This window comes from Ceratocystis lukuohia (assembly GCF_044167205.1).
Source record: "Ceratocystis lukuohia strain C4212 chromosome Unknown Supercontig7_pilon, whole genome shotgun sequence".
NCBI classification, from domain to species: Eukaryota; Fungi; Ascomycota; class Sordariomycetes; order Microascales; family Ceratocystidaceae; genus Ceratocystis; species Ceratocystis lukuohia.
In genome coordinates this window covers 521,069-546,531 of record NW_027263526.1, presented here as the reverse complement: position 1 = coordinate 546,531, position 25,463 = coordinate 521,069, and the positions used below count along the sequence as shown (strand labels likewise).

Genomic DNA, 25,463 nt, shown 5'->3' with positions numbered 1-25,463 from the left:
ACGGCCCTCTTCTTTTAGAGTTTGGCGGATTTGCAGCTAGAAATGCAAGAGGAAGAGGGACTTGCTACTACTGACTTTCCGATAAACCCTAACGTAGCCCTAAAAAAGGCGACGGCGCCATTTTGCCAGAGGTGACTTAGTGTGGTACTCTGTTTTGGACCCGCCAAACTGATTACGTCAACTTCATAGTTGTGCAAATGTACTTGTACAGTACCAGTGCTATAAACACATTACTTCTAGTGCGTTTGCAGCTTTAGAGCCCGAACTTCAGCCGGGGTACCTACCCCCCCAAAGTTAAAGCTGTCAAAAGTCCTCTAAGAGCTTAAGGGCGTTAGTTAGCTTTCTTCCTCGCCCATCCCTCTCCAAGCCAATGCTCTCAACCTCACGAACACTCGCAACTCGAGCATCAAAAACAGCGTATTTTCGCTTTCGGCCATTTGTCTGCACCGAGTTGAACCCACAGAACCATCCGATACCGACCCCACCCCCGCTTCACACCCGTCTCCGTCTCCGCCTGTTCCACCAAACCGGCATCTTCTCGTCAACGAGAATCCCTGCTACCGCTATCGTTACAAATAGCATCAGAATGGAAAACTACGAGACTATCCTAAAGGGCAAATATCCCGCCAAGGCGCACGCCAAGCGTGTTGCCGAATATATCCGTAACAAGCGCGGAGGTGACAGCAATGCCATATTTTATATTGAGGGTCGCCAGACAAAGCTGCTCGAGGACAATGACGAACCTGAGTTGTTTCGGTAGGTGAGCCTTTTGGGACGCGCCTGCTCCTTTATGCCTCGCTCGCTAACACTCTATTTGCACTTCACTACTACTCTATTAGCCAGCGCCGTGCATTTTTCTATTTCACCGGCTGCGAACTGGCTGACTGCTTCTACATTTACAACACAGCCACTGACCACGCTACGCTGTTTATCCCGCCCGTTGACCCTGACAGCGTCATCTGGAGCGGCCTGCCCATGACACGTGAGGAAGCCTTGGGCAAATATGATGTCGATGCTGTGCGATTTTCGACTGAGCTGGATTCAGTACTGGCCGACTGCGTCAAAACTTGCCCCACGCTTCACGTCATCCCGCATACTGTATCGATAGCAGGCATCAAGACCGCTGCTGTGACCCATAACTTCGCTGTGAACGAGGACATTCTTCACGAAGCAGTGGACAACTGCCGTGTAGTTAAGGATGAGTACGAAATTGCCCTGATCAAAAAGGCTAATGTGATTTCTACTACCGGCCACCATGAGATCATGAGACGCGTCAAGACTGTGAGCAATGAACAGCAATTGGAAGCAGTATTTTTGGAACGCTCTGTAGCCCATGGTGCTAAAAGCCAAGCATACCACTCGATTGTGGCTGCAGGTCGTGCAGCGGCTACTCTGCACTACGTCAAGAACGATCAGCCGACCAAGGGTAAGCTGAATGTTCTGCTGGATGCCGGCTGCGAGTGGGATTGTTATGCGTCAGACATTGTAAGTGCTGAAGAGGCTATACGGGCAAGACGCGCGCTTGCTAACCACTCGATCTCTGTATACATAGACTCGCACTTTCCCTATCTCAGGTCGCTTCACTACAGAGTCCCGAGCCATATACGATATTGTGCTGCGCATGCAACTTGAGTGCATTGATATGCTCAAGGAGGGTGTTTTGTGGGATGATGTGCACCTACACGCGCACAAGGTAGCTATTGAGGGGCTTCACGACCTGGGAGTTTTGCGTGGTGACAAGGCGGCGATTCTGGACGCACGCACATCGGTAGCCTTTTTCCCGCATGGCCTCGGCCACTATCTGGGCATGGACACGCACGACACGGGCGGCAACCCCAACTACAGCGACAGCGACACTATGTTCCGGTACTTGCGAGTGCGCGGCACTCTGCCAGCCGGGTCGGTGGTGACAGTGGAGCCGGGTGTATACTTTTGCAGATTCATCATTGAGCCGTACCTCAAGGACGATAAGCATCGGGCGTTTATTGACGAGCAAGTACTGGCCAAGTACTGGGATGTGGGTGGCGTACGCATTGAGGATAACCTGGTGATCACTAAGGAAGGGTCAGTTAACTTGACGGACACGGCCAAGCAGGTGGATGAAGTGCTGGCGCTTGTGAATGGCGAGTAGGCCAGAACAGAGCTGAGGGCTGAAATGGCGGTAGGGAGGGGAGAGGTGAGTGGGCGGTTGGGCTATCATAGGATAGCGGAAATAGGGCTAGGGGCTGTATGGAGTGTAATAGAAGTTGTTGTAGCATCAGCGCCAAGCTAACCGCACCATGGAGAAAGAGAAAAAAAGTAGGGAATAGAGAGAGCGTGCACGTGGTGAAACCGGGAGGACAGGGTGGAAGACAGAGGAGGCATGGGGACAAATGGTAGGGAGAGCACCGGAACTTGAACTGAATATATATTATACACACTACAAGAGAAACAAAAAGACAAACTGAGAAGCTCCCTTCTTCCACAGCCAACAAAAATGAACCGAGGCGGACTTGAACCGCCGACCTTTTGTGTCCATCCATCAAGGAATGAGATGTTAGACAAACGTGATAACCAACTACACCATCGGTCCTGATCCGAAATACTCGGCGCCTATTGGCTGCTATGGCTGAGACTTTCAGGACCGTGGCCCCATTTTTTTTTGGACAACCCTAAACAATCCCAGAGACAACACGCAAGGACAAAGCAGCCCAAGAACACATTGCCTTCAAGGAAACAAGGCCTCCCCAAGACGTCTGGCTATACACAGACGGCTCCATGCTCTCGAGTGGATGGACAGGGGCAGCGGGGCCCTCTAAAGCGGAAGGCAAGTCATTGGTTCAGGCCTATACTCCTGTGGAAATCAAGAGAGGCAGCGACACGAACCACAGACTACCATATGTCACTGGCGAGAGCCAAGAGGTGGCTAAGGGAAACGGGGGAAGAAAATCTTCGAAAGTAGCTCTACAGCAGAGCAGGAGTAGAAGACTATTTTTTTCCGGAAACACCTAGAATTCTCAAGGAAAGACAGGTTCAGAACCCCAAAGGAACCTCGAAAAGATCTAGGGACCATACTGGTGGCAATCTCTCTCAGGACACGGTGACTTTAAGGAGTACCACCAACGGTTTAAACACCACTCAGCCCCCCTACAATGTTCAGCCTGCGGCATGGACAAGAAGGAGACGCACAAGTGGACATGCAAAAATACCAAAAACCATGGTCAGAAACCTTTGTCACCAAACTCCTGAGGACACCAAAGGGCAGAATCACACTTGGGAAAGTGCTGATGGCAAACGCAGGGCAATAGACGGGGGCTCCAAAGGCAGGTTGGGTCACACTCGCATTAGTGCCAACGACTCAACATCTGGACTCTATGAATTTTCTTTTCTTTTGTTTTCTTTGTGTTTGATGCTAGGTGGCCACGCCTAGTAGCAGGGGAATGTCCCGTGAAGGCTCCTATGGGTACGGCAAAGCCGTGACCCGGGACCTCACAGAGATGGACGGCAGGGGCACAGAAAAACAGGCGCCAGAAAACACAGGCCCCGAAAGAGCTCCGAACTCCCGAGGTGGGGCCGCATATAGTCCTTGGAGCATAAATAGAACTTCATCATAATCATCATCATCATCATCACCACCACTTTTTGGTGCTGCGACCATTATAGAGCGGAAACGAGCAACAATTTAGCTTGTCAGCTAATCCAGCGTCGTTTGGTCTCTGTGATTCCCATGGGCGTTAAATATATTCCAATTTCCATTCCAATGGCCCCACTATTTTCACGTGGTCCACTTCTTTTGTCCACATGTCTATCCCCACTTTATTTCTTGCCACTCAGCCCGTGCCTTAGCCAATCAAGTCTATCGAGATCCCCCTAATAGGCCCCTGGTTCCTTCCCCTTGAAAGGAGAAAGAAAATCCTTCCCGTTGTTTGAAATACTGTGTGGATGCCTCAAAGAGAAGGTGTCTCCGCTTTTCTTCTGTTCTCGTCCAAGGGGGGGACGAGGTATTAAGTATTGATGCTTGTACTTTAGGATGCCCAGAGACTCAAGGAGGCCCTGGGCAATATGAAACAGAACATTGGCTTTTTAAGCCTTTGTTTGAATGGAAGAGCCAGCCAGAGTCCTAGGGTGGAGAGGAAGCTGAGGCTGACTGTAACTGGGCTTGGAATTGTCTATCTTTTGTGTGGCTTTTGTGTGCCTTGTGTGTTGTGTTGCGTCGAGCCGTCTCCTTTATTGTCACCGCTGGCTAGTGTAATAGCCTGCCAGTCGGCTGGTTTATATACGGCCCTCTATATTGGCTGGCTGAGCCATATATATATAGAAGGACAACAAGCGCCACTGGCAGGGCATACGTAATCATCATTGCATGCATAGTATCAAGCATTAAGTAGCAATATAAACAGTACCAAAAGCGTATATGCACTCTCTATGCATGCTCTCTGCAGCTCGGAGACTTGTTTTTTTTCATTGGTGGGTGCCCACTAGGCTTTGAATTAGACAAGAACAAGAGGTAGAGAGACATAGAGCGAGACACAGAGAGCATGGAGGACCACAACAGAGGGCACAGAGACCTGCATTGCAGCCTGCCTGCAGGTACAGCATCCACCAACGTCCCACCCTGTTCCACTTTGTTCCACTGTGGATAGTCTTGGGTGGTCGTATAGCTGTTTGTTGGGCTGTTGGTCGCTCGTGTGTTTGCCCTCTCCTTCCTCACTCTCTTCCTCCTCGTGCCCCTGCATGTCAATCCTCCCAGGTTTAAGCCCGGGCTGGACGACCGGCCAGTCTGTGCGAGGGAGAAAAAAAAAAGAAAAAAAGAAAAAAGGAAGAAAAAAAGAAAAAAGGAAGAAAAAAATAGGGCGAGATCCAACCTCTTGTAGCGCTAGTCTGTTTGAGCTGGGGCTTGGCAGGCGTTACCATACGTGTGCCTGGTTGCAGTGATTGTTGTGATTGCTGTGATCACCTTGAAGTGAACCCTTGGCTCTTGGCCCTTGAGTCAAACTGAGCCCAGAGCTTATTGGGTGAGGTTTTCGAGACGTATTTATATATGGCCGCCGGCGTATCCCCCTTCCTCTCTTCCTACTTGTCCGAGTCTCGTGTGTTGACAAGACTGGTGCTCTTTATTTTCCTTCCTCCTTTTGCCTCGCTCTCCTCATCATCTTCCCTTCTCTTGTCCTGCTTCTTGCATTGTCTGGTCTTCAGACTTTTACCTTCTTTTCTTCTCTCCACCTTCGTTTCTTTTGCTTCTCTTTCTTTTCCCCGGCCTTGCTAGTCAGTGCCCCAGCCAACATTCATTTTTGTGCTTCGTCTTTTTACTCTCCAAAGCTTTCGACTTGCCAGGCCTAAGTTGCAAATCTTATTGCTCTCTCTTTCTTCTCTCCAGCATGAAGTCCCCTAAGCTCGCCTCTGGCCTGTTGGCTCTGGCTCTGGCCCTCTTTGGCCCAAGCTCCGCCGTTGCGGCGCCCAAAACTTCCCGCACCTTTGCCGTGATGCGCTTCAACGGTAAAGAGATCCACAACGGCCGTGTTGACCCCATTGTCAACCCCAACGACTTCTCACCCCACGTGCACACCGTTCAGGGCAGCACTGGCTTTGGCCCATCGGCCAATGGCGAGTCTCTGCGTGCTGCTAACTGCACTAACTCTAAACTCAAGGGCGACATGTCCAACTACTGGTTTCCTCGCATGTACTTCCGCGATCCTTCCAGCGGCGAAATCGAGGCTGTGCCCATGTTCTACACCAATGTCTACTACTTCTTTGAGCCCACTGATGATGAATTGACTGCCTTCCCGTTGGGTTTGAGCATGCTTTCTGGCAACGTCAGTTTGCGTACGCCGCCCACCTCGCGCTCAGGCGCTCAGGTGCTTGACCCCAAGGACGGTGAGATCCAGCCTGTTGGCTTTACTTGCCCCCGCAACTCATACTCGCCCCCGTCGTGGCCGGCCGACAGTGATGGCGAGACGGTGGGTATCCAGGATCCTAACAACCAGGGCCAGGGTGTTGGTTTCCCCAACCAGAATTGTGATGGGTATGCCTCGCCCATGCGTGCCGACATCCACTTCCCATCATGCTACAACCCGGAGGCTGGAGTGGCCAGCCACAAGGAAAACATGGCTTGGCCCACCTCTGGAAATGGTGCCACAGCCGAAGCCCGTGCATCTGGCCGTGCCAACTGCCCTGAGGGCTGGGTGCACGTGCCGCATCTATTCCTCGAAGTTTACTGGGACACGGCGTCGTTTGCTGACCGTTGGACTCCGGGTGGTAACTCACAGCCGTTTGTGCTGAGCAATGGAGACGCGACCGGCTACTCGCTACACGCTGACTTTATGTCCGGTTGGGACGAGACTCTGCTCCAGAACATTATCGATAACTGCAATGCCGGCCACCAGGGCATGGAGTACTGCCCCGGTGTGGCTGACCAGGTAAACACCGAAGAGTGCTCAGTCCCACCGTTCATCGACGAGGATGTAGATGGTCCGTTCCAGTCATTGCCAGGCGGACAGGAAATCACCGGCTGGAGCTATGGTAGCGGTAGCGGCAGTGGCAGCGGATCGAAATCATCGGCCTCCGCCGTGTCTTCTTCGTCAGCTAGCCAGACCGCGACGTATAAAGTCTACGAGGCCAAGGCTTCGGTATCCTCGTCGTCATCGACTCCTGCCCCGGTTGTGCCTGCACCGACTTCGTCTGTCTCGTCGCCTGCTGAATATGCCGCGCCAGTCTCTGCAGTGACTTCGTCTTCATCGTCATCTTCGTCCTCTTCAGCTGCTCCCCTTCCCCCATCTTCCCCCCTCCCGCCTTGTCATCTTCGTCTTCATCGTCCTCGCTGCCTCCTGCAATCACACCCCTCCCCGCACAGACCACGCCCTGCAAAACGCCGGTGGTGCATACTGTCTGGGAGACGGTCACGGAATATGTCGATGCTGACCCAACCGCTGTGCCTGTTCAGACTCCAAGCTATGGCCGTAGACATCTAGTTCGTCATCGTGGACGAAGCCATAGATTTTAGAGTCTAGGTTCGGTGTTTTGTTTTTTCTCTTCTCCTTTCTTCTTTTGCCTTTCTTCCTATTTTCTCACTGCCTTTTTTTTTTCTTTTCCCTTCTCTTCGCCACCAACACCGTGCCGGTTCCCGTGTCTGTCGGTCTTCTTTTCTTCTTGTTTAGATTTTTTTTTTCTCTTCTTTTACGTCCAACTATTTGAATAATCCCGAAGAACCCATTCGTTCCGTCCTGTTTATAGCCAACAAACAAAATATGTTCCTCGGGGTTTTTCTTCTTTTTCTTCATAACGCTTTTATGACCTTGCCCTTCTTGCTGTAGATGAAAAATATGGAATCCAAATAGAAACTGGATTTTTTTCTTAGCAACTTTTGTTTGTTTGTCCCTGCGTGATGATAGTGTAAAAAGTAAAGCAGAGAGACATGAAAATTGGAGCGAAGCCCATTGGTTGTGCAAAATCCAAAACCTGCCAGCTGGTAATGCATGTCTGTCAGCTGGCTGCGGCTGCCATTAAGTAGACGACTTTTTTCTCTTGGAGTAGGTCAAAAAGTTACATCGACCGACCAACAGTTGTGAATACTGGCGCTTAGAAAATCTTCTAGGCTAAACTTGAGCGCCAATTCAGCTTTGCTTCTTTTCTCTGTATGCGCAGATTTTCATAGTTAGCAAGCAATAACAAACGAATAATAAATAGGCCGCAAGCCAGCGGATCACCTAGAACAACCAACCTCACATCTACCGTCCTTCCAATGTCTCTCTACTACGAGGCCGCTGACGTTTTGCGGACTCTCGACACCGCTCCCGGCAGCCTGAAGAACCGGGTGTTCAAGCGCAAAGACCTCAAGTCGTCGGCTGCTCAGGTATATGCGCTGGCCATCGAATCGTGCAAGTGGAGCGGTATTTTGCGCGAGGTGATTGATGCGACGGACCTATTGAAAAGCGAGCGCAAGGTAAGATTTTGCTTCCGTCATTTTTGCCATCCTTCTCCTGCTTGCAGGAAGGAGGCGACTCTCTATATCACCGTCTTCTCTCTAGGACAGTAAAAAGAACTACGTATTAACATCCTTGTGTTAGATTACCCCCGTGCTCGCTCTGCTTCTCGTACACGACCTGCTCCTAACCAAAGGCGGCATATCACTGCCCGCTTCGCATGGCCTACGAGCTGCCATTGAGCGGCACAAAGGTCGACTCGCATCCGAACTCACACGAGCGCGAATTCGTCGTAAGCAGCCAACACTAGACGCACTGCGCCAGCTAGTCGAACAGGAAAACAAGTCAGAAGACGCTGGCTACCCGCGCTGGATCCGCGTTAACACCATCCTGAGCGACGTAGCGACCGAGTTACAAACAACTTTCAAGGGATTTACACAAGTTGGCTCGGTAGCCGAGGTTATGGCTGCGGCCCCTGGTACGGCCATACACGTCGACGAGCATATCCCAAATCTGCTAGCAGCTTCGCCTGGCACTGACGTCACTAAGACGGAGGCGTATCGCACAGGACGTATTATTTTCCAGGATAAGGCATCGTGCTTCCCAGCGTACCTGCTAGACCCGATGCCAGAGCATGGCGACGTGATTGACGGCTGCGCAGCGCCGGGCAATAAGACGTCTCATCTGGCAGCGCTGTTGTGGGACCGTCGTGGCGAGGCGCAAGCGGCAAATGTCAAGCGCTCGTTAGTATATGCGTATGAGAAGAGCCGGCAACGCAGCGAAATCCTTACTAAGATGATCGGCATTGCTGGCGCTAAGGATATTGTTAGAATCGCTTTTGGCCAGGACTTCCTGCAAACAGATCCAGAAAGTATGGATTTTGTCAGCTCGCTGCTTCTCGACCCGAGTTGCTCAGGGAGTGGCATCCTTGGCCGTGACTCAAACCCAACATTATACCTACCCACGCCTTACGAAAAGCCCGCTCCAGGTCCCGGGAAGGGTGCTGGCGCAAAATTAAAGCCTGGCGCAACTAAGGATACTGTGAATGTCAGCAGTAAAAAACGCAAACGACCTGCCTCTGACGCACAAGAAGCCCAGGCCGAGACAGCCGATGATCCGTCGGCGGCAGCTGCGCGCGTGCTTCTCGATGACGATGGCAACCCGATTTTCGCAGCTTCTTCGGCGCAGGAGCTTGATGCACGACTGCGTGCACTGGCTTCCTTCCAGTTGAAAATTGTGCTGCATGCTCTCTCCTTTCCTGGAGCACGTCGCATTACATACTCAACCTGTTCTGTGCACGCAGAGGAGAACGAGGGCGTTGTACGTGCAGCGCTAGCATCAGACGTGGCACGACGACGTGGCTGGCGTGTGCTAAGTCGCGAAGAGCAGGTACGTGGCTTGCGCGAGTGGCCGGTCCGCGGAGATAAAGCAGCGGCCGGTGGTGATGAGAAGGTGGCAGAGGCGTGCATTCGCTCATACAAGGGCGATGGACGTGGTCTGATGGGATTCTTTGTGGCGGGGTTTATACGTGATGGGGATGGCTGCGGAGCGGGGGCTGAAGCCGAGCCGTTTGTCCGCGATGAAAGCGGGATGATTGTTAGACAACCGGGCACGGGAATGCCACTACTCAAGAAGACGGGGGAATTTGTAGAGCTTCTGGAGGGCGACGAACTAGAAGCCACGGCAACCGAGGACAGTGACGATGACAGCGAGAGTGGGAGCGAGAGTGAGAGTGGGAGCGACGATGAGAGTCGTAATGGAAGTGGTGGTGTAAGTGCTAGCGGTGACCACAGCGAAGATGAAAGCAGTAGTAATAGTGATGCCGGCGGTTCCTGGGCCGGCTTTGAAGACTAAGCCCCACTAGTCTAATATCACAGTAAAAAAGACAAGAGACATACGCAAATGTGTATGGATACCAGCACACTTACATGCTCCGTAACCCTTTGTCCCTCTAAAGCTAGCCACTAGCTCACCAAACCGATCTTTATTTTTTCGACTTTGTGCGCACATTTTGATTTCGCCTTCACCGCCGTGCCCTAAGTCCGCAAAAGAAGCAGTTGCAGTGTCTAGACTAACTTGCCGTCCTCATTCCTCATGACGCTTCCATCTTGTGAGCAGGCAGGCACGCGTAGCAAGCAAAGTGGCAATTTTGTGTGGTGACAAAACGCGACAGAAAGAGAAAAGACTTTCAGAGTAGCAAACTGGGCGATGGCACAGAACCAAGATCTGCGCATTCTTTTTTGTTTGTCTTGAGACCTGGCTTGTTACGAATTAGGTGGTGGATATTGCTGATCGGAACTGCGTGTCTATCCGACTGGGGGGGGAAAAAGGCCAGACGGCGGATCAATTCCGGTATGATAGACAAGGGTTGCTTTAGGGTTAATGGAAGTTGAGCTTATTCTGTATATCCCGGGCCGTTCTAACATCCCTGCTAGTGAGATGATGGTGGGATGAGATGAGAAGAGAAGTTGAGCCGCGGCTGTTTTTTTTTTTTTTTTTTTTGGAGAGGACAAGCTGGTTGGCTGGTTGAGTAGGCCTAATGTGCGTAATTTAGCTTGTACGGAGATTGGTGGAGCCCATGTCTAGTGCTGCGGCCTAAGTCTGTTCATCTTCCTCTTTTTCGATTTGATTTTACTAGAGTAAAGCCGCGTCAAGAGTATAAGCAGGTTGATTGCTAAGCCGAACGGGAGCGGGTTTTGGAAGAGAAGTTGCAGAGCACACATTAGCTGCTGTACTCCTGGGATGTATGGGATGTTTGGGGTGTCTTGGATGGATATATGGGCGAGATGATGCCTTGGGAGTTATCGTGTGACTGTTGTGCAGAAAAGCAAAAAGGGCTTCCGAGTCGAGTCCTTCGCCGTTCGTCAAATCAGGCCATTTCTGCTTGCTCATAATGGTCGTCTGTTAAAAGGGCCTAAATCCTCCGTACAACGGACCATTTGGTTGGCCTGCTGTATCATGACGGAGAACATAGGCTACTCGCACCTAGACTTGGGTGTGGACGTTAGCAAGGGCGAGGGCGAGGGCGAGGGCGAGAGAGCGTGGGTGTGGACTTGGAATTTAGCTTGTGCCGGCAGTGGCTCACTCAGTGATGTATGGGTCAAGATAGGAAACTAGGACGGGAAGAAGGCTTCTTCTTGCTGGACCCTCATCTTTCATCGTCTCCCCTCTGCCTCTTTGCGTCCGGCAATTCGTTCGTCTTGCGTGGGTGTCCTTTTTCGCCATCGAGGCTGGTATTCTCTTCCTGCCCTAGGCCAGATGTAGAGAGGGCGTGCGAATATAAGCGGTTGACTTTTGTGGGCCTACTGGCCGGTATGACAAATGTGACAGGGTGCTCTTATTTATTAGTAGTTGTCATATAGCAGAACTTGAGCCGAGGTTATTTTTTTGAACAAGAGAGGGGGCCATATAATAGTGCATGACAACACACAGTCCTTTATCATCTCTCCCTCCCACCGCCACACGACCACGCCATGACACGAATGACCAATGCACCAAGGGGATGGGCAAAGCCACCATACCATTCCAGACCTAAAAGGTCGTGACCATTGCCTAGTTCTAACAAAAACCAACCCAAGGTAAAGGATGCCCCTTCATAGGCTGTAACGACAATTTGCAACGGACTTGCTTTTTCAACAACTAAACCTAACTACGAAGTGTTTGTCGTATTAAGCTTTTGTTGAATAAGCAAGAAGCGGTCCAACTTCGCTCAGCTCAAATCCCGCCCTAGTCGTGAAATCCGCTCCTTGTTAGCAAGCTAGTCCTTGCGGAGTTGACTGGTGACAAGCGGGAATGTCAGTAGCCAATAGCATCAGTAGCATGGCGTGGTGGCAAGCCTAGTAGCTAGCAGACGCACCCCCCACCCCTGCTGTGTCTCTCGCTCTTCCTCTCCTTCGTTTTCGTGTCGTGCCTTTTTTCTTTCTAGTATTCTGCTTTGTCTCTGCGCTCTCGTGTGCTGTAAGACATGTGTCATCCCATTGCTTCCTCATATGACGAAGACCGCTCTCCCACCCTTGCCCACTAAGAGGCTAGCCGCCCTTCTTCCTCTCGTCTTGCCCTTAGCATAGGCACCGGCGACGGGGCAGGAGTAAGAGGCGGGGACAGGCAGAAGATTGGCGGGTTTGGGCCGCTCGCTGCAAGCCCGCCCACCTGATTTGATACCAATCCTTTCGTCACACGCCCTCCCTCGTCTTTTTGCTCTTATGTCTTGCCTCTTAAGCGATGCCGCTCTTTTTCCTCCTTCCTTCATGTTTCCCTTGCCAAGGCGTAGGGGAAAAAAAAAGAATGAAAGAAGCACGGTCGAAGCAGCCAAGCTTTAGGAGAAGGGAAATAAAATACACCCCCTCTCAGAACGGTGGTGGCCCATGCTTGCTTGTGTTCGCCCCTATAAGGGAAGACTTTCCGGCTCTTCGGAGCCTGCAAAGCCCACTTCCGCTATGGCTCGCTCCTGTTGCCATAACAAGCAGAGCAAAGGAAGAGGAAAATAAAAAAAGAGAAAAAAAGAAAGTGTGGACACTAGCAAACAATACTAACACGGGTTAGCTTGCACTTCTCGTTCCCTATGAAATTTTGTAGTACGTATATAACATACACGACCCTCCGCCTCTTACCTTTTTCATCCCGGGGTCTTTTCTCGCCCATCTTCTTGTCCGTTTCTTTCTTGGGGGCTTATATATATACTCCCTCGCCTCTTGGAGCCACTCTTGCGACTTGTATGCCTTGTTAGCTAGCTAGGATAACTTTTAATATCTACTCCTCCAAAGGCCAGGCTTTGACTTTGGAGTGCATAGAGACACGCGCGTGCACACAACGATACACCTCGCAGCACGCCGCACATATACTCTCTCTTCTTCTTCTTCTTTCTTCTTCACGGACGCACACGCCCATACCAAAATACGGGCTCCATACACGCACTCAAAGATATGGCGGAGTCCTCAAGTTCCACAATAAACGCTAGTGCCGAGGTCGGCACCGGCACTAATCACCACCATCACCACGATCTTGAAAACCAGAAGCCTCATGTTCCGCGATACTCCCACTGGAATGTGCTTCTCAAGCCGCACGGTGTCAGCGAAGCCGTGCTGCAGCATAAGTATCCCGGTAATGGCACGGCCGAGAGTCCGTTTGTCATCGATTGGCTGCATGTTGATCCCCACAACCCCCAACAGTTCTCGCATAAACGAAAATGGGGCATCACCTTGCTGGTGGCCCTGGCGACCTTTGCCGTAGCCTTTGACTCCGCGGCTTACTCGGGCGGCGTTCGCCAGGTCATTGCTAAATTTGGTGTGAGCCAGGAGGTTGCCATCCTGGTAAGTCCCCGGTGCCTCTCTCCCACTCCAAGCTTCTTGATACTGACTCTTTGCGTGTAGGGTGTTTCTCTTTTTGTTCTTGGTTTTGCCATCGGCCCAATGCTTTGGGCGCCCTTGTCCGAGCTCTACGGTCGCCAGGTCGTCTTCCTCGGCACTAACTTTTGTCTAACCGCCTTTCTAGGCGGCTCTATCGCCTCGCAGAATATGGCCACGCTGGTGATTCTGCGTTGCTTAGCTGGCTGCTTCGGCGCGTCAACAATGACCAACTCAGGTGGTGTCATTGCTGATATGTTCTCGGCCGAGGAGCGTGGCTCTGCTACTGCTGTGTTTGCGCTGGCACCTTTCATGGGCCCATCGCTGGGCCCTATTGTCGGCGGGTTTTTGGGTCAGGCTAGTGGCTTTCGCTGGCTCGAGGCTCTCATGTGCATCTTCACCGGCATTGTGTGGCTTATGGTCGTGCTCATGGTGCCTGAGACCTATTCACCAGTGCTGCTGCGCAAGCGTGCCACGAAACTGACCCAGCTAACAGGCAAAATATACGTCTCCAAGCTTGACATACTGCGCCCACGCAAGTCCATCACTGAGGAGTTCAAGGTGGCGTTGGTGCGCCCTTGGGCGCTCATCTTCCGTGAGCCTATTGTGTCGCTGACGTCGGTCTACATCGCCATCATTTACGGCACATTGTACATGCTCTTTGCGGCCTACCCAATCGTCTTTCAGGTGCACCGGGGCTGGTCTCAGGGAATCGGTGGGCTGCCTTTTCTTGGCGTGCTAGTCGGGATGATGTCGGGAGCTATGTATTATCTATGGGATAACCGACGTTACATGGCCATTGTCAATGCGCGGGGCGCGGCGCGGCCCGAAGACCGGCTGCCACCGGCAATAATCGGCTCGTTTTTGATCCCCATTGGCATGTTTTGGTTTGCGTGGACAAATAGTCCATCGATCCACTGGATCTCTTGCGTTATGGGTGGTGGTGTGTTTGCGGCTGGTCTGGTGCTGGTGTTCCTGTCGATGCTGAACTACCTCGTTGACTCGTACGTGATTTACGCAGCGTCAGTGCTAGCGGCCAACAGCGTGCTACGGTCGCTGTTTGGAACAGCGTTCCCGCTGTTTACAACTTGTGAGTCTTAGTCTTCGTGTTCTTGGCTGGGTTTAGATGCTTTGTCACACTGTTTTTTTTTTAGCCCAAAGCAAATTGCTGGTTTTAGTTACTAACACGCCCGCTTCTTTTAGATATGTATGACGATCTTGGCATTCACTGGGCCTCGTCTATTCCCGGCTTCCTAGCGCTTGCCTGCCTGCCTTGTCCGCTCCTATTCTACAAATATGGCGAGAGCATTCGGCTCAAGTGCAAGTTTGCGGCTGAAGCCGACGCTTTTCTCAAGAAACTTATGGGCAGCGACGGCGGTAGCGGGGGGGTCAGTAGTGAGGAATCCACCAGCGGTCAGGCGCCTGTAGGCCATGGCGCTGTTGATGGTATGGGCGGCGACGCTGCCGATGAGAAGCGGGATGATAGACACCCGTCGCAGAACGGTGCGACTGGCACACCTTCGCTACCTCGCGAGTTGCCTGATAGAAATGACCTTAGTGAGAAGGGTTTGGAGAGAGATGGGAATGGACCATCCACATCAGCGTAGACTGAGTCAGTGGGGCAATGGTGTAGCAGGACCGGCCCTGGTGAAGTTGGGCGCCCGATGTGCAAGTGTCATGGCGGGGTTTCTTTTCTTTTCTTTTCTTTTTTCCATATTCATCTCTCTTTCTCTTGTTTCTATCTATCCCAGGCCTAGGACCTCGCTTTTCGTATAATCTGCCTCACGAGAGAGAGAGCAATGATTAGGCAGCGTCTGTTGTGTGCGCGGGACTCTTTCTTTTATGATGGATTAATTACATTGTCCACTGTACATAATTTTCGATCTGGAATTTACATTAGAGTAGCGCTTTTCCCCTTATTGTAGATAGATAAATTTTCATTTATGTGGCTTGGAATTGATGCGTAGTAAGTTGAGGTTCAGGTAGACAATATCCATCGTATGTCAAGTATAGAGCGCCACAATTACCCAAATGATCACCGCCACAACTAACTGCGCCACACTTTCTCTAAACACGTGATTTTGTAAAGTGCGTCATCACCCTGCTGGCTAGGAGACATTAGGGTTAAGGACCAGGGGAGCTTTAGCTTCAGCTTGCTTGCAGAATGTAACAACGGACCGCTATAATGTCTGTGTCTTAGCGCTATAAAGCCAGCGGGACCATAGCACTAAGTGACCTTGTAGCTCGCACTATGATGTCGACGGGACCTCCCCTCACCGCTGAGACCGCCTAAAACCCAGTGTTGCCCTAAGCTGTCCGGTGCTGTCTGCCAGGGTCTCTTAGTGTTAGGCCCCACTGCTTGTCTTTTCTCCCCTCTCATCCCATTACATCCCTCAGATCAAGTAGACGCAATGCTGAGCTCTGCCTAAAAGCCTAAATAGAGGAAGGCTGAGAAAAATAAATTAATTTTATTATTTTATTATTTTTTTTCCTCTTTTCTTCCTCCTCTTTGCCCATCAATCTCCACCAACCGCAACCACATTCAATCATCACGGCCTTCTTTTTCTTTTCTTTATTTCTTTTCTTCATAATCTTCTAAAAAGCATCCCCAAAATCACCAAGTCATACCCCCTCCCCCTCCCTAAACATGAAGATTACGTTCAAGGTATGTCATGCCCTTCTTGGGAACGATGACCCTTATCTTGCGACGAGACTATGATCCTGTCTATTTTGCTGAGCCCGTCATGGTGGACGCTCTGCTTTGGAGATTGTATCTTTCCTCATTCTAACTGGCTATTACTCTGTAGGATCTCAAGCAGCAGAAGTTTGTGCTTGAGGTTGACCCAACTATTTCGGTATGCTTCCCTTCCCCTAAAGCTTCTCGACTGCTCGCCCCTCCCTCTTCGTGATAACTTGAAGTCTGGCCTATGGGGAACACTGCTTCTGACTATTGCCGCTTCCTCGCTATTTTTCTTCCAGGTTGCCGATCTGAAGCAAGCGATTTCCAACGACAAGGGCTGGGACCCGAAACACCAGAAACTGATTTATTCTGGTAAGCAGAGCTCTCTCTGGACGGCGGTATAATGCCTAGCCCAGGCTCTGTCCAAAGCTAACCTCTGTTTCTAGGAAAAATTCTCAAAGATGATGACAAGGTCGAGACCTATAACATTGAGGAAAAGGGCTTTGTTGTGTGCATGGTGAATAAGGTGAGCTTGAGCAAGTGTATTGTGCTTTGCCCCTCTTTGCCCCTCTATCCATTGAGCAAAGCAGAGAGGATTAGACATCTACTCTATTAGCCCCTTTGCCTGCGTTCCTTGCCTCATTATCAACCGTTTTCCTCTGGGTCCCACTGCTGTTTTTACTGCTGCTAACATTGTTGACTCGTTTGTTCCCGAATCCAGCCCAAAGAGCCTAAGCCTGCATCTGTTTCTGCCGCCAAAACAGCCAAAGCCGCCGTCGCGGTCACTCCGGGCCCCGCATCAGCCTCAACTCCTGCCGCTCCTGCCGCCCAGAGATCGTCTGCTGCAACTGCTGCCAGCGCCGGCGCGCCTGCAACGCCGACGCCGGCGTCTAGAACGGCTCCGCCGTCATTCACAAACCCGTCAGCTATGGCTGTGGGCGCCGCCAACCAGGAGGCTATTGAGAACATGCTCGCCATGGGATTCGAGCGTCGTATGATTGAGGCCGCCATGCGAGCTGCCTTTAATAACCCCGACCGTGCGGTTGAGTACCTGTTGAATGTGAGTGAGGACTTAAGAGAAGAGGGCTCCTGTTGGCTTAGACTCGGAGATTAGTTAAATTCGTCTCATCAGGCCTATCTTCAGGCTAATCCCTGGGCCTGGTTATCTCTAGTGGGTTCTTCCTCGGCTAATCTTTTTCGCTTCTTAATAGGGCATTCCAGAGAGCGCACTTCGCCCAACTCCTGCAGAAGCTGCCGCCCCCGAAGCCGCTGCCGCCCCCGAAGTCCCTGAAGACACCAACATGACGGATGATAACACTGACAATGTGAACCTGTTTGACTTGGCCGCTCAGGCTCGCCAGGGTGGCGGCCACGGTGGCCAGGAGTCTGCTGCTGCGGCTGCAGCTGCAGCTGCGGCTGGTGGTGCTGGAGGATTTGGTAACCTTGACTTCCTGCGTAACAATACACAGTTCCAGCAGCTGCGGCAAGTAGTGCAGCAGCAGCCGCAGATGCTTGAGCAGATTCTTCAGACACTGGGAGCTGGCAACCCGCAACTGGCTCATTTGATTGCCAACAACCCTGAGCAATTCCTGAATTTGCTGGGTGAGGATGTCGACGACGATGCGCCGCTGCCGCCTGGTGCACAGGCCATTCAGGTGACGCCTGATGAGAGAGATGCGATTGAGAGAGTGAGTACAATGTGCGGATAGGAGAAGGTGGACAGGAGGAAGGAAACGAGGCAGAAAAACATTATGGGATGTGTGTATCTGTGCTAACCAATATGTTTTCTACCTACTGCAGCTCTGCCGGTTAGGCTTCGATATTAACCAGGCTATGACGGCGTATTTCGCTTGCGACAAGAACGAAGAACTGGCTGCCAACTTCCTTTTCGATCAGCCCGAGGACGATGACCAGGCACCGGAGCATTAAGCTATTGGGCTGTTGAGCTATGAGGCTATTGAGGTGTATATGCTGCTACTGAGCTGTTAGGCTGAGTGGCTGAGATTTCAAGAGGGATAGGGAAGAGCTTCCCTTGGGTTGATTCGGGCTCCTTCAACCTTTATACCTCTATTGTTTTTTTTCCTTTTCGTTTATTCTTTTTCCGGGCTTCCTTTCCTCCTATCTTTTTCTCTTTCTTTCCTTCTTTTTGAGTCATGCCTCTTTTATGCTTCTTTATGTTCCTCCCGCATTTATTTCTCCCCCCCCTTTTTTTTTTCTTTCTCACGATCTTCGATGTTCGATCTCGGATGCCATCCCTCCCCACTTTGTCTAGGTCGTCGTCGTCTTATCCATCTTCCTTGGTCTCGGTGCCTTGACGGATGAGTGTTTTGGGATTCTAATGATACACTGGATTTGGGCTTCTTTCTGGCTGTTTATGAATGCGTGTATGTGTACGTGTTTGGGAGAGATATAAAAAGAGTATTATTAACTTAAGACGATGAGTAAATATGATTCTGTGTGTCCATATGCCGTCCATTGGCTTGTATTGTATTGTACTGTGAGTCTTGGGTATGTTTTTTTTGGTGTTATGTCAAGAAGAAAGAAAGATGAAACAAGACACTAACAAACAAGAAGCAAAAAACGCAAAGTGTTGGTGGAAAAAGGCAAAATACAGTAGAAAGGTAAAACAAAAACGCAAAAACTCATAAACATAAGCCGACCCAATCCCATCCGTTTGCATCCATCCTAACCTATCCAAGTCCTCACCAATCCCACACTGTGTAGTGTGGACATAGATGTAGAAACACCTTCTATCCCTTCCCTACTATCGCATAACTATCTCCATTTTGCCGTCTACCGCTTTGAGCCCTTGGTCGACGGGCCTGCGCCGAAATACACGGGGCCCTCGCCAGAATCGACGATAGTGGTGATGCCGTTTTCGTCGACTGGCGGTTTCTCGTCGTCGCGGAACAGTTCCTCGCGCCTGCGGCGCATCTCTGACTCCTGATCCTCAACCATCCGACGCTCCTCAGCCTCGTGCTCAGCAGCAAGTGCCTGCTGCTCAGCCTGGATCGACTCGACGCTCTCGTACTCGATGCCTGTGGTAGCCTTGTACTCGGCTATGTCCATCTTGACGTGCTTTTCGCCAACCAGGGCGGCGTTAATGCGCGTGGGCGCAAGGCGTTCTTCGCGGTTGAACTTCATCTTGACGTGACGCCGAGTGCGGCCGGGGAACATATTGCTGATCATCTGAAAGTCCGTTCCAAACATTTTGAGCGCGTGGTAGAACTTCTCCGTGTCCTCCATTGTCCAGTGGTTTGGCCCGCGGAGCTTGCTGCCTGTGCGGAACGAGTTGCTGGTGATATGCCGCGAGAAGTCATGCTCTTCAACCACTTTCATGCCTTTACGCTCTACGGCGGCGTGTGCATGTCGGTCCACGACTAGAGATCCTTGGTCGAGGACAATTTGCCCGTCGACGATGAAGAACTTCGGACCGGTAGGATCGGCGTCGCTAGACGAGGACTTGTCCTTGCTGGTGGCGGCCGATGACGATGAGGTGGTGCTCGGGCCGGCTCCGGGGGCTGGGCTTCCTGAGTCGCCCTTGTCTTTGCTGTTGCCGTCTGGTGTGGGTTCGCGCCCGGACTTGCAACGGGCGCGACGCTCTCGCAACTTGAGTTCTTCGTGGCGACTGAATTTCTTGCCAATGCGCAGGTCGCGCGTAAGGTCAGCCATTGTGAGTTTTTGCAGGTCAACCAACTGGTTTTCAGAATTGGGTGGGGTTTGGGAGCGAACGCGACGGCGACGTCCGCTGCCGATGCCCGAGGCTGCAGTGCGACGACGAGGCAGATGGGCAGTGGCTGCGAGCGGGTCTCCATTGGCAACGGAATCTGGAGGCAAGGTGGTGGCGGGGCTGGTAGTGGTCACGTCGTCGTCGACTTCGATTGTTGCACGTGGCTTTCGGGGACGTTTGCTGCTGGTACCGGCGACATCGCGAGAATTTTGGTCGGGAGTGCTGATCTTGCGCTTACGGGTGATGGCAGGGGCTGTTGAGGCGACAGCGCCGCCAGCATCGGAGCCGGCGATAGAGACGTTGGTGCTGTCAGCGGGAGTAGGCTGTGAATCGTCGGTAGCTGTGGGAGTGGAGACAGTAGTCTGCAGCTCAGGTAGAGAGTCAATGGAAGGCACAGGCTGGCCATGGAAAAGGGGAGACGAAGAGGAAGAGGGTTCTGGGGAGAAGGCAAGAGAAGGCGCTAAGGCGGATGGTGATGGTGGTTGTTGCTGTGAAGGTTCGGGTGTAGGAAGGAGAATTGGGTTATTATGAGAGATACTGTCAGCTGAGGCAGAAGTAAGAGCAATGGGAGCATAAGGGGCGATTGGAGCTGTAGTGGGAGGAGAGTTATTAAGAGGGAGAGTAGATGTAGAAGTGCGAGTGTGAGTATGGGGGCTGGTCTGAGCAGGGATGTCTTGACTCTTGAGAGGGGCGTCTGATGTTTGTGAAGGCGATGACGGCAGATGTGGGGCGGCAGCCAAAGGCGTAGTAGTGGCGGTAGTATTGGCAGTATTGTTGGCGGCACTTCTAGTAATGCCGCTAATAGAATTATTAGTTGTGGTAGAAGCGCCCGTCTTGGCCATCAGACGCGGGCGTATTCGCGGACGGGGGGCCAGCGAGGGCTGTGGTTGTGATTCTGAACCTGCCGGTGATTGTGGCTGCGATTGCGAGGGTGTTTGTGAGGACTGCCTCTCTGCCTGTCCGACTCCTAAGGGTTCTCTCGACTTAACATGTGGTATGCTGCTCTCAGGTGGTGTTGAGAGAGCCTGCAACTTCTCCGCCAAAGCTGGTGCAGATGGGGTAGCATGGCGATCGGAGGAAGGAGGAGGGGTGGGAGAGACGGAGGGACCAGAGCCGGAGCTGGGGTCGGGTCCGGTTGAAGGTTGAGCGGCGGGAGACGATACGACAGCAGCCGTAGAAGCCGTAGCAGAGGAAGCTGTAGCACCAGCAGGCGCTCGCGGACCCCTTGGTCCAATCTTGGGCTTAAAGGCCGGACCGCCGGTCCTTTTTTTGAACATGGAACTCATGGTGTACGGCGAGAAAAGCGGAGTCGAGCGGCAAGACTATATACTATAGCGTGAAAGAAGCGGGAAGGCTGAGCAAAAGACCACTCAGCAATGTGGTCGTGCGACTGATAATGTAGTAGATCGTAATTGTGCGGAGCAGACTTGTGATGAGAGCGAGAGGGTATATTGGAACATGTCGTGAGTTGTTGGAGGGCTGATACGGAGCAATCAGCGGGCTGAAGCGGTGGTAGGAGGAGGAGGAAGAAAACGCCCAGAAGTAGAAGAGCGCAGACTCAAAAGAGGGAAGGGAAAAAGAGGAAGAGGAGGAGAAAAGAAGGGGGAGAAGCAGTTAAGTCTAACTAGAGTTGGTAGAACGCCTTGTTTGGTTGCTGGCGAAGGAGAAAAAAGAAGTAGAAAACAGGAAAAAAAAAAAAAAGAGAGAATTTCGGTGGGGAACTTGTCACTAGTGGGGGGGGATGCAATCAACCGAATATTAACCGTTAGTATCTGTTTCACATATCAACTCTTAACAGCAGAAAGGAGCGTTGGAGGCCCAGATGACGCTTAGCGTCATTGCTGTGGCCCACGGCTGTGGTCTCCTAACCGTTTGCCTTGGCTTTAGCCTTTTGCGCTTGCTCTAGTGGCTACTCATTAGCCTTGTCACTATGTAGCCACTGTAGAAAATCTGCATAGGCCCAGTTTTTGTCTCTGTATTCACCTAGGCAATGCAAAATCCTAGGCCCCACTAATTTGTTCCATGCAGATTTTTACCAGCCAATGGGAGGAGCCCAGGAGGACAAGAATGTTTTTGCTAGTGTATTTTCTTTTATTTTTTTATCTTCTTTTTTGCACAGGATTTTGTTTTCTCTGTCCTCTTGGCCGCGCTTCGTCTTATGCCTCTACTGTTGCTGCACTACCAGCTAAAATCGCGTCGTCTCCCCCCAGTCCCACGCATTGTGCTACTACTACAGCCAGAGTCAGAGTACCAGGCCTATTTTCCATCTTTCTTCATTTTCTCTTTTTTATTTTTAGTTTTTCTTTTCACTTATTTTTGCGATACATTTATTTCTCTTTTTTCCGTCGTTTTCTTTTCAGCACAAACCCGAGGGCTGCCTTCTACTACTGACTGCGTGACTCCCATCTCTCTCTCCGAAACACAAGGCAAGAAGGGAAGGAAAGAAAAAAGTCGCGTGCCTTGTTCTTTTTCCGCAGCCACAGGCTCTTGCCCTCGCTTTCCCCTTCCCCCCTTCCCGTCGCCATTTTTCTTCTTGTTTTGCTCTTCCCCAACATTGGGCTTGCTATTGCTCGATTATTGTTGCCTTGCAGCCTTGCCAGCCGAAAAATCTCGATTGTGAATTCTTGCGTCAGCCTTGCGATCTTACTGCTTGCTTGCTACAACACATAACATATACTACTCAGCGACCGGCTCTCTGCATCAAGCCTTGGCTCAGGACCAGCAGAGCAACAACCACAGCTCTCTCTCTCTGATTGGCCCGCTTCCCGTCACAGCTGCCATAAGGCCAACGACACTATCAGTTGCTCCATCTCCCCGCTTGTTATCCTCTTCTACTCTGTACCTACCGCCTCTCTTTCCCGCCGCCTTCAATTGCCCCTCCTCTAGCTCTTCCTCTCTTTCCTCCCTTCTCTCTCCTCCCCCCTCTCCATCCCATGCCCGTGGCCACCCCCAATCCCGCTACCACCACGCTCTCTTCAGTCTCTCGAGTAGACAAGATGGATGAGAGAAAACGACCCGCCTCTACTGCCAATAATAGCGATGAAGCCGCCCCGCCTCGCAAGAGACATGCTGCCAACGGAAACGAACGCGAAGACTATGAAAAGTACGAAAATCAGCCCGAGGAAGTATGGATAACGGTGAGTTGATTGTCCTATCTACGCTTTCCTTGCACTTCTATGCCTTGCGCGTGGCCACGCATGGAGACATACGCGCACATGCATACATGTATATACAACTGCAAATCTTGGTACGTGCTCGCGCGCTGACTCAATTCGTTCTTTCTCCTTGTAGAATTTTACCAAGGGTGCTATCTTCCGTCGCATGCATGAGTACCGTCGCGAATCGCAGACCTTCTCAAGCCGCCTCGAAGAACTCCACAAGCGCTCCCTCTATCATGATGACCACATCCGCATTGTCGACGCCTGGTGGCGACAATTTGTTGATGAATTAGAACTCCTGGTCGACTCCAAGGTTCCCAGTGCCGAGATCGTACCTTCTGGTAGGCTCTTCTCCCCTCTTGACATGCCCAACCATCCAAACCGCTGACCTCTCCACTCTAGAACAACCCTATCTCTCCCGCGTTGCTTTTCACGATACTGTCGACTTCCAGCGCCACCTCGACGAAAAAAAGCGCTCCCTGGCCTCCAGGGCAGAGGCCTTGGTTGGGCGTATAGCCGCCAGCAGAGGTCAAACTAATCCTAATGTTGCTGCTCTTGAATCGGAGGTTTCCACCTTGCTCGCAGTACAAAAAGAATATCTCGTCAAGCTCGACCGCCTCTCCAACGAAAAACAAGAGCTGACAGAGCAACTAAACTTGGCATCTTTACGCTACTTTAAAGCTGAAAAGAAACTCGATCGTGCTAAGAGTGCCCAGGTCACTGAACTCGAACAACAGGCTCTCTCTAGAGATGCCCGCAGTGGTCAAGGCTTCAATGGAAACGCCGAGGGGTCGAAAGCCGCCAAGCCTTCAACTAACCATGCTGAGCTCAAGGCAAAAATAGAAGAAGAACAAGCGTCTGTCAAAAAACAACAGGAGCAGATTGACAGTTTATTAGCAGATATAAAGGCCCTACAAGACGAAAACACAAAACTCCGCATGACTAAAGAGCCCGCATCTGGTACCGAAGAGGACTTTGCTCACACTGAGCTCTTCAAGTCGCTGCGATCCAAAACCGAGGACCTCATCAAACAAGTTAACCACCTTGAAACCACCAACAGCCAAATACGCGACGAATGCGAAAAGCTCCTTGCCGAGAGAACAGCCTTCAAACGTCAGCTCGATGCTGATACGCAGGCTGTGACCACCGAACTCGACAATGAATTGCTCTCTCGCGATTCCGACTTAGCGCGTATACGAGCATCACGTGACGAACACATGACAGAACTCAACTCCAACAAGCAAGTTCTAGATCAGGAGCGCACCGCGCTGAATCACCTCAAGGAATTAGTAGCAGCCAAGGACGACAAGATTGCTTCTCTCGAATCCAGAATAGCGCGGCTCGAGCCGCCAGCGGAGGACCAAGAAATGGCCGATGTCGAGGCCAAGCTTGACGAAGTGCCCGAAGAGGAATTACGAGCAAAGTTCCGCAAACTTCAACGCGACTACGATTCCATCAATCACGAGCTGCCGTCTATTTCCACGGCCTACAAAAAGGCCATGGCTCTAGCTCACAACAAAGTCATGAATCTTGAAGCGCTTGAGCGCAAAGTTGAGCTAATCCTAGCTGAAAAGGGCCGTGTCGACCAAAAGTACTTTGCTGCTCGGAAAGATGCAGACATGCGTGTCACCGAAATCAACACTATGCGCCGTCAAAATAGCAAAAGTGCTGAGATCATCGCCCAGCTCAAAGAAGTCGAGACTAGCAATCGCTGTACCATGGCCAACCTGGAAAAGCAGCTGGCACAGCTGAAGCAAGCAAATATAGCGTTAGCCGCTGAGCACAAGAAGCTCGAAAGTGCGAGCATCGAGGCAACGCGCAAGAGCGAAGGTGCTCTTAAAGAAGTGCAGAATCTTAAGGAGCTTATTAGTGTGCGCGACACGTCGATATCAAGTCTACGCAGCACTACACTTGAGAAGGACATGGAGTCCAGTCGGCTCAAAGCCAAGGTTGACTCACTAACCAAGGATCGCGATCAGTGGCGGCGCAAGGCCGAGGGCAACAGCTCGGACGTCGAGCATAATCTCAGGGTATGTTACTTGGACCCTCTGCCTCCTGGTACTCCACAAATTGCTCCAAACATGATTTGTATACTAACCCCCGCGATAGACACTCATGCTCTGCACCATCTGCAACGACAAATTCAAAGACACAGCTCTGAAGACCTGTGGCCATCTATTCTGCAAGGCTTGTGTGCAAGATCGACTGACGAACCGCATGCGTAAGTGTCCAAACTGCTCCAAAGCGTTTGACAAGATGGACATTATGGCTGTGCATCACTAAAGCAGGATGAGGAAATGAGCTGTTTTAGGCTTCATGCCCCCCGCCATAGATGCTTGTGTGTTGTTTTATCGCAGCTCTCGTCACTTCCGCCCGTTGACTGCTGCGTGTCGTTGCGTTTATGCGCCTCTTTTTTTTTTTTCTTGCTTTCTCTTGTTTCCTCCTGTTGCCTTGGCATGGCTAGACTGAGCTCTGATAGTGATCAAACGTTCACTTGGGCCTATTGTGATATCCCCCTTTCACCTTCCCTTTGTTCTTTCTTTTCCGGTGTGCTATGTGTTGTTCTCTTTCTCTTTCTTTCTGCTACAGACAGCCCAGGCGTTTAGTGGCCGTGAACCAATTTACGCATTTGCCTCTTGGTGGCGGTGTTAAATC

At 51.4% G+C, this 25,463-nt stretch overlaps 6 protein-coding genes across 6 annotated transcripts; 5 read left to right on the top strand and 1 right to left on the bottom strand.

The window, feature by feature from the left end:
- Positions 1 to 586: 586 nt before the first annotated feature.
- On the top strand, positions 587 to 2,131 carry HOO65_070093 (putative Xaa-Pro aminopeptidase; the record flags this gene model as incomplete). Its single annotated transcript, XM_071005016.1, has 3 exons — positions 587 to 756; positions 840 to 1,485; positions 1,553 to 2,131. 3 exons carry the CDS (start codon positions 587 to 589, stop codon positions 2,129 to 2,131), a joined length of 1,395 nt encoding a protein of 464 aa, XP_070856811.1.
- A 3,226-nt stretch (positions 2,132 to 5,357) lies between these two features.
- HOO65_070092 (25S rRNA (cytosine(2278)-C(5))-methyltransferase) lies at positions 5,358 to 9,752 on the top strand (the record flags this gene model as incomplete). Its single annotated transcript, XM_071004797.1, has 3 exons — positions 5,358 to 6,715; positions 7,663 to 7,918; positions 8,043 to 9,752. 3 exons carry the CDS (start codon positions 5,358 to 5,360, stop codon positions 9,750 to 9,752), a joined length of 3,324 nt encoding a protein of 1,107 aa, XP_070856810.1.
- A 3,068-nt stretch (positions 9,753 to 12,820) lies between these two features.
- On the top strand, positions 12,821 to 14,847 carry HOO65_070091 (putative MFS-type transporter; the record flags this gene model as incomplete). Its single annotated transcript, XM_071004947.1, has 3 exons — positions 12,821 to 13,207; positions 13,268 to 14,330; positions 14,444 to 14,847. The coding sequence occupies 3 exons, from the start codon at positions 12,821 to 12,823 to the stop codon at positions 14,845 to 14,847; spliced, it is 1,854 nt and encodes a 617-aa protein (XP_070856809.1).
- Positions 14,848 to 15,887: 1,040 nt separating this feature from the next.
- Positions 15,888 to 17,849, top strand: HOO65_070090 (UV excision repair protein rhp23; the record flags this gene model as incomplete). The annotated part of the gene is made up of 7 exons (XM_071004956.1): positions 15,888 to 15,905; positions 16,048 to 16,095; positions 16,220 to 16,292; positions 16,367 to 16,446; positions 16,642 to 16,980; positions 17,132 to 17,608; positions 17,721 to 17,849. The coding sequence occupies 7 exons, from the start codon at positions 15,888 to 15,890 to the stop codon at positions 17,847 to 17,849; spliced, it is 1,164 nt and encodes a 387-aa protein (XP_070856808.1).
- An 864-nt stretch (positions 17,850 to 18,713) lies between these two features.
- HOO65_070089 (Transcription factor TFIIIB component B'') lies at positions 18,714 to 20,936 on the bottom strand (the record flags this gene model as incomplete). The annotated part of the gene is made up of 1 exon (XM_071001244.1): positions 18,714 to 20,936. The coding sequence occupies one exon, from the start codon at positions 20,934 to 20,936 to the stop codon at positions 18,714 to 18,716; it is 2,223 nt and encodes a 740-aa protein (XP_070856807.1).
- Positions 20,937 to 22,646: 1,710 nt separating this feature from the next.
- On the top strand, positions 22,647 to 25,091 carry HOO65_070088 (E3 ubiquitin-protein ligase BRE1; the record flags this gene model as incomplete). The annotated part of the gene is made up of 4 exons (XM_071004902.1): positions 22,647 to 22,787; positions 22,942 to 23,149; positions 23,211 to 24,838; positions 24,918 to 25,091. 4 exons carry the CDS (start codon positions 22,647 to 22,649, stop codon positions 25,089 to 25,091), a joined length of 2,151 nt encoding a protein of 716 aa, XP_070856806.1.
- Between the last annotated feature and the right edge of the window lie 372 nt (positions 25,092 to 25,463).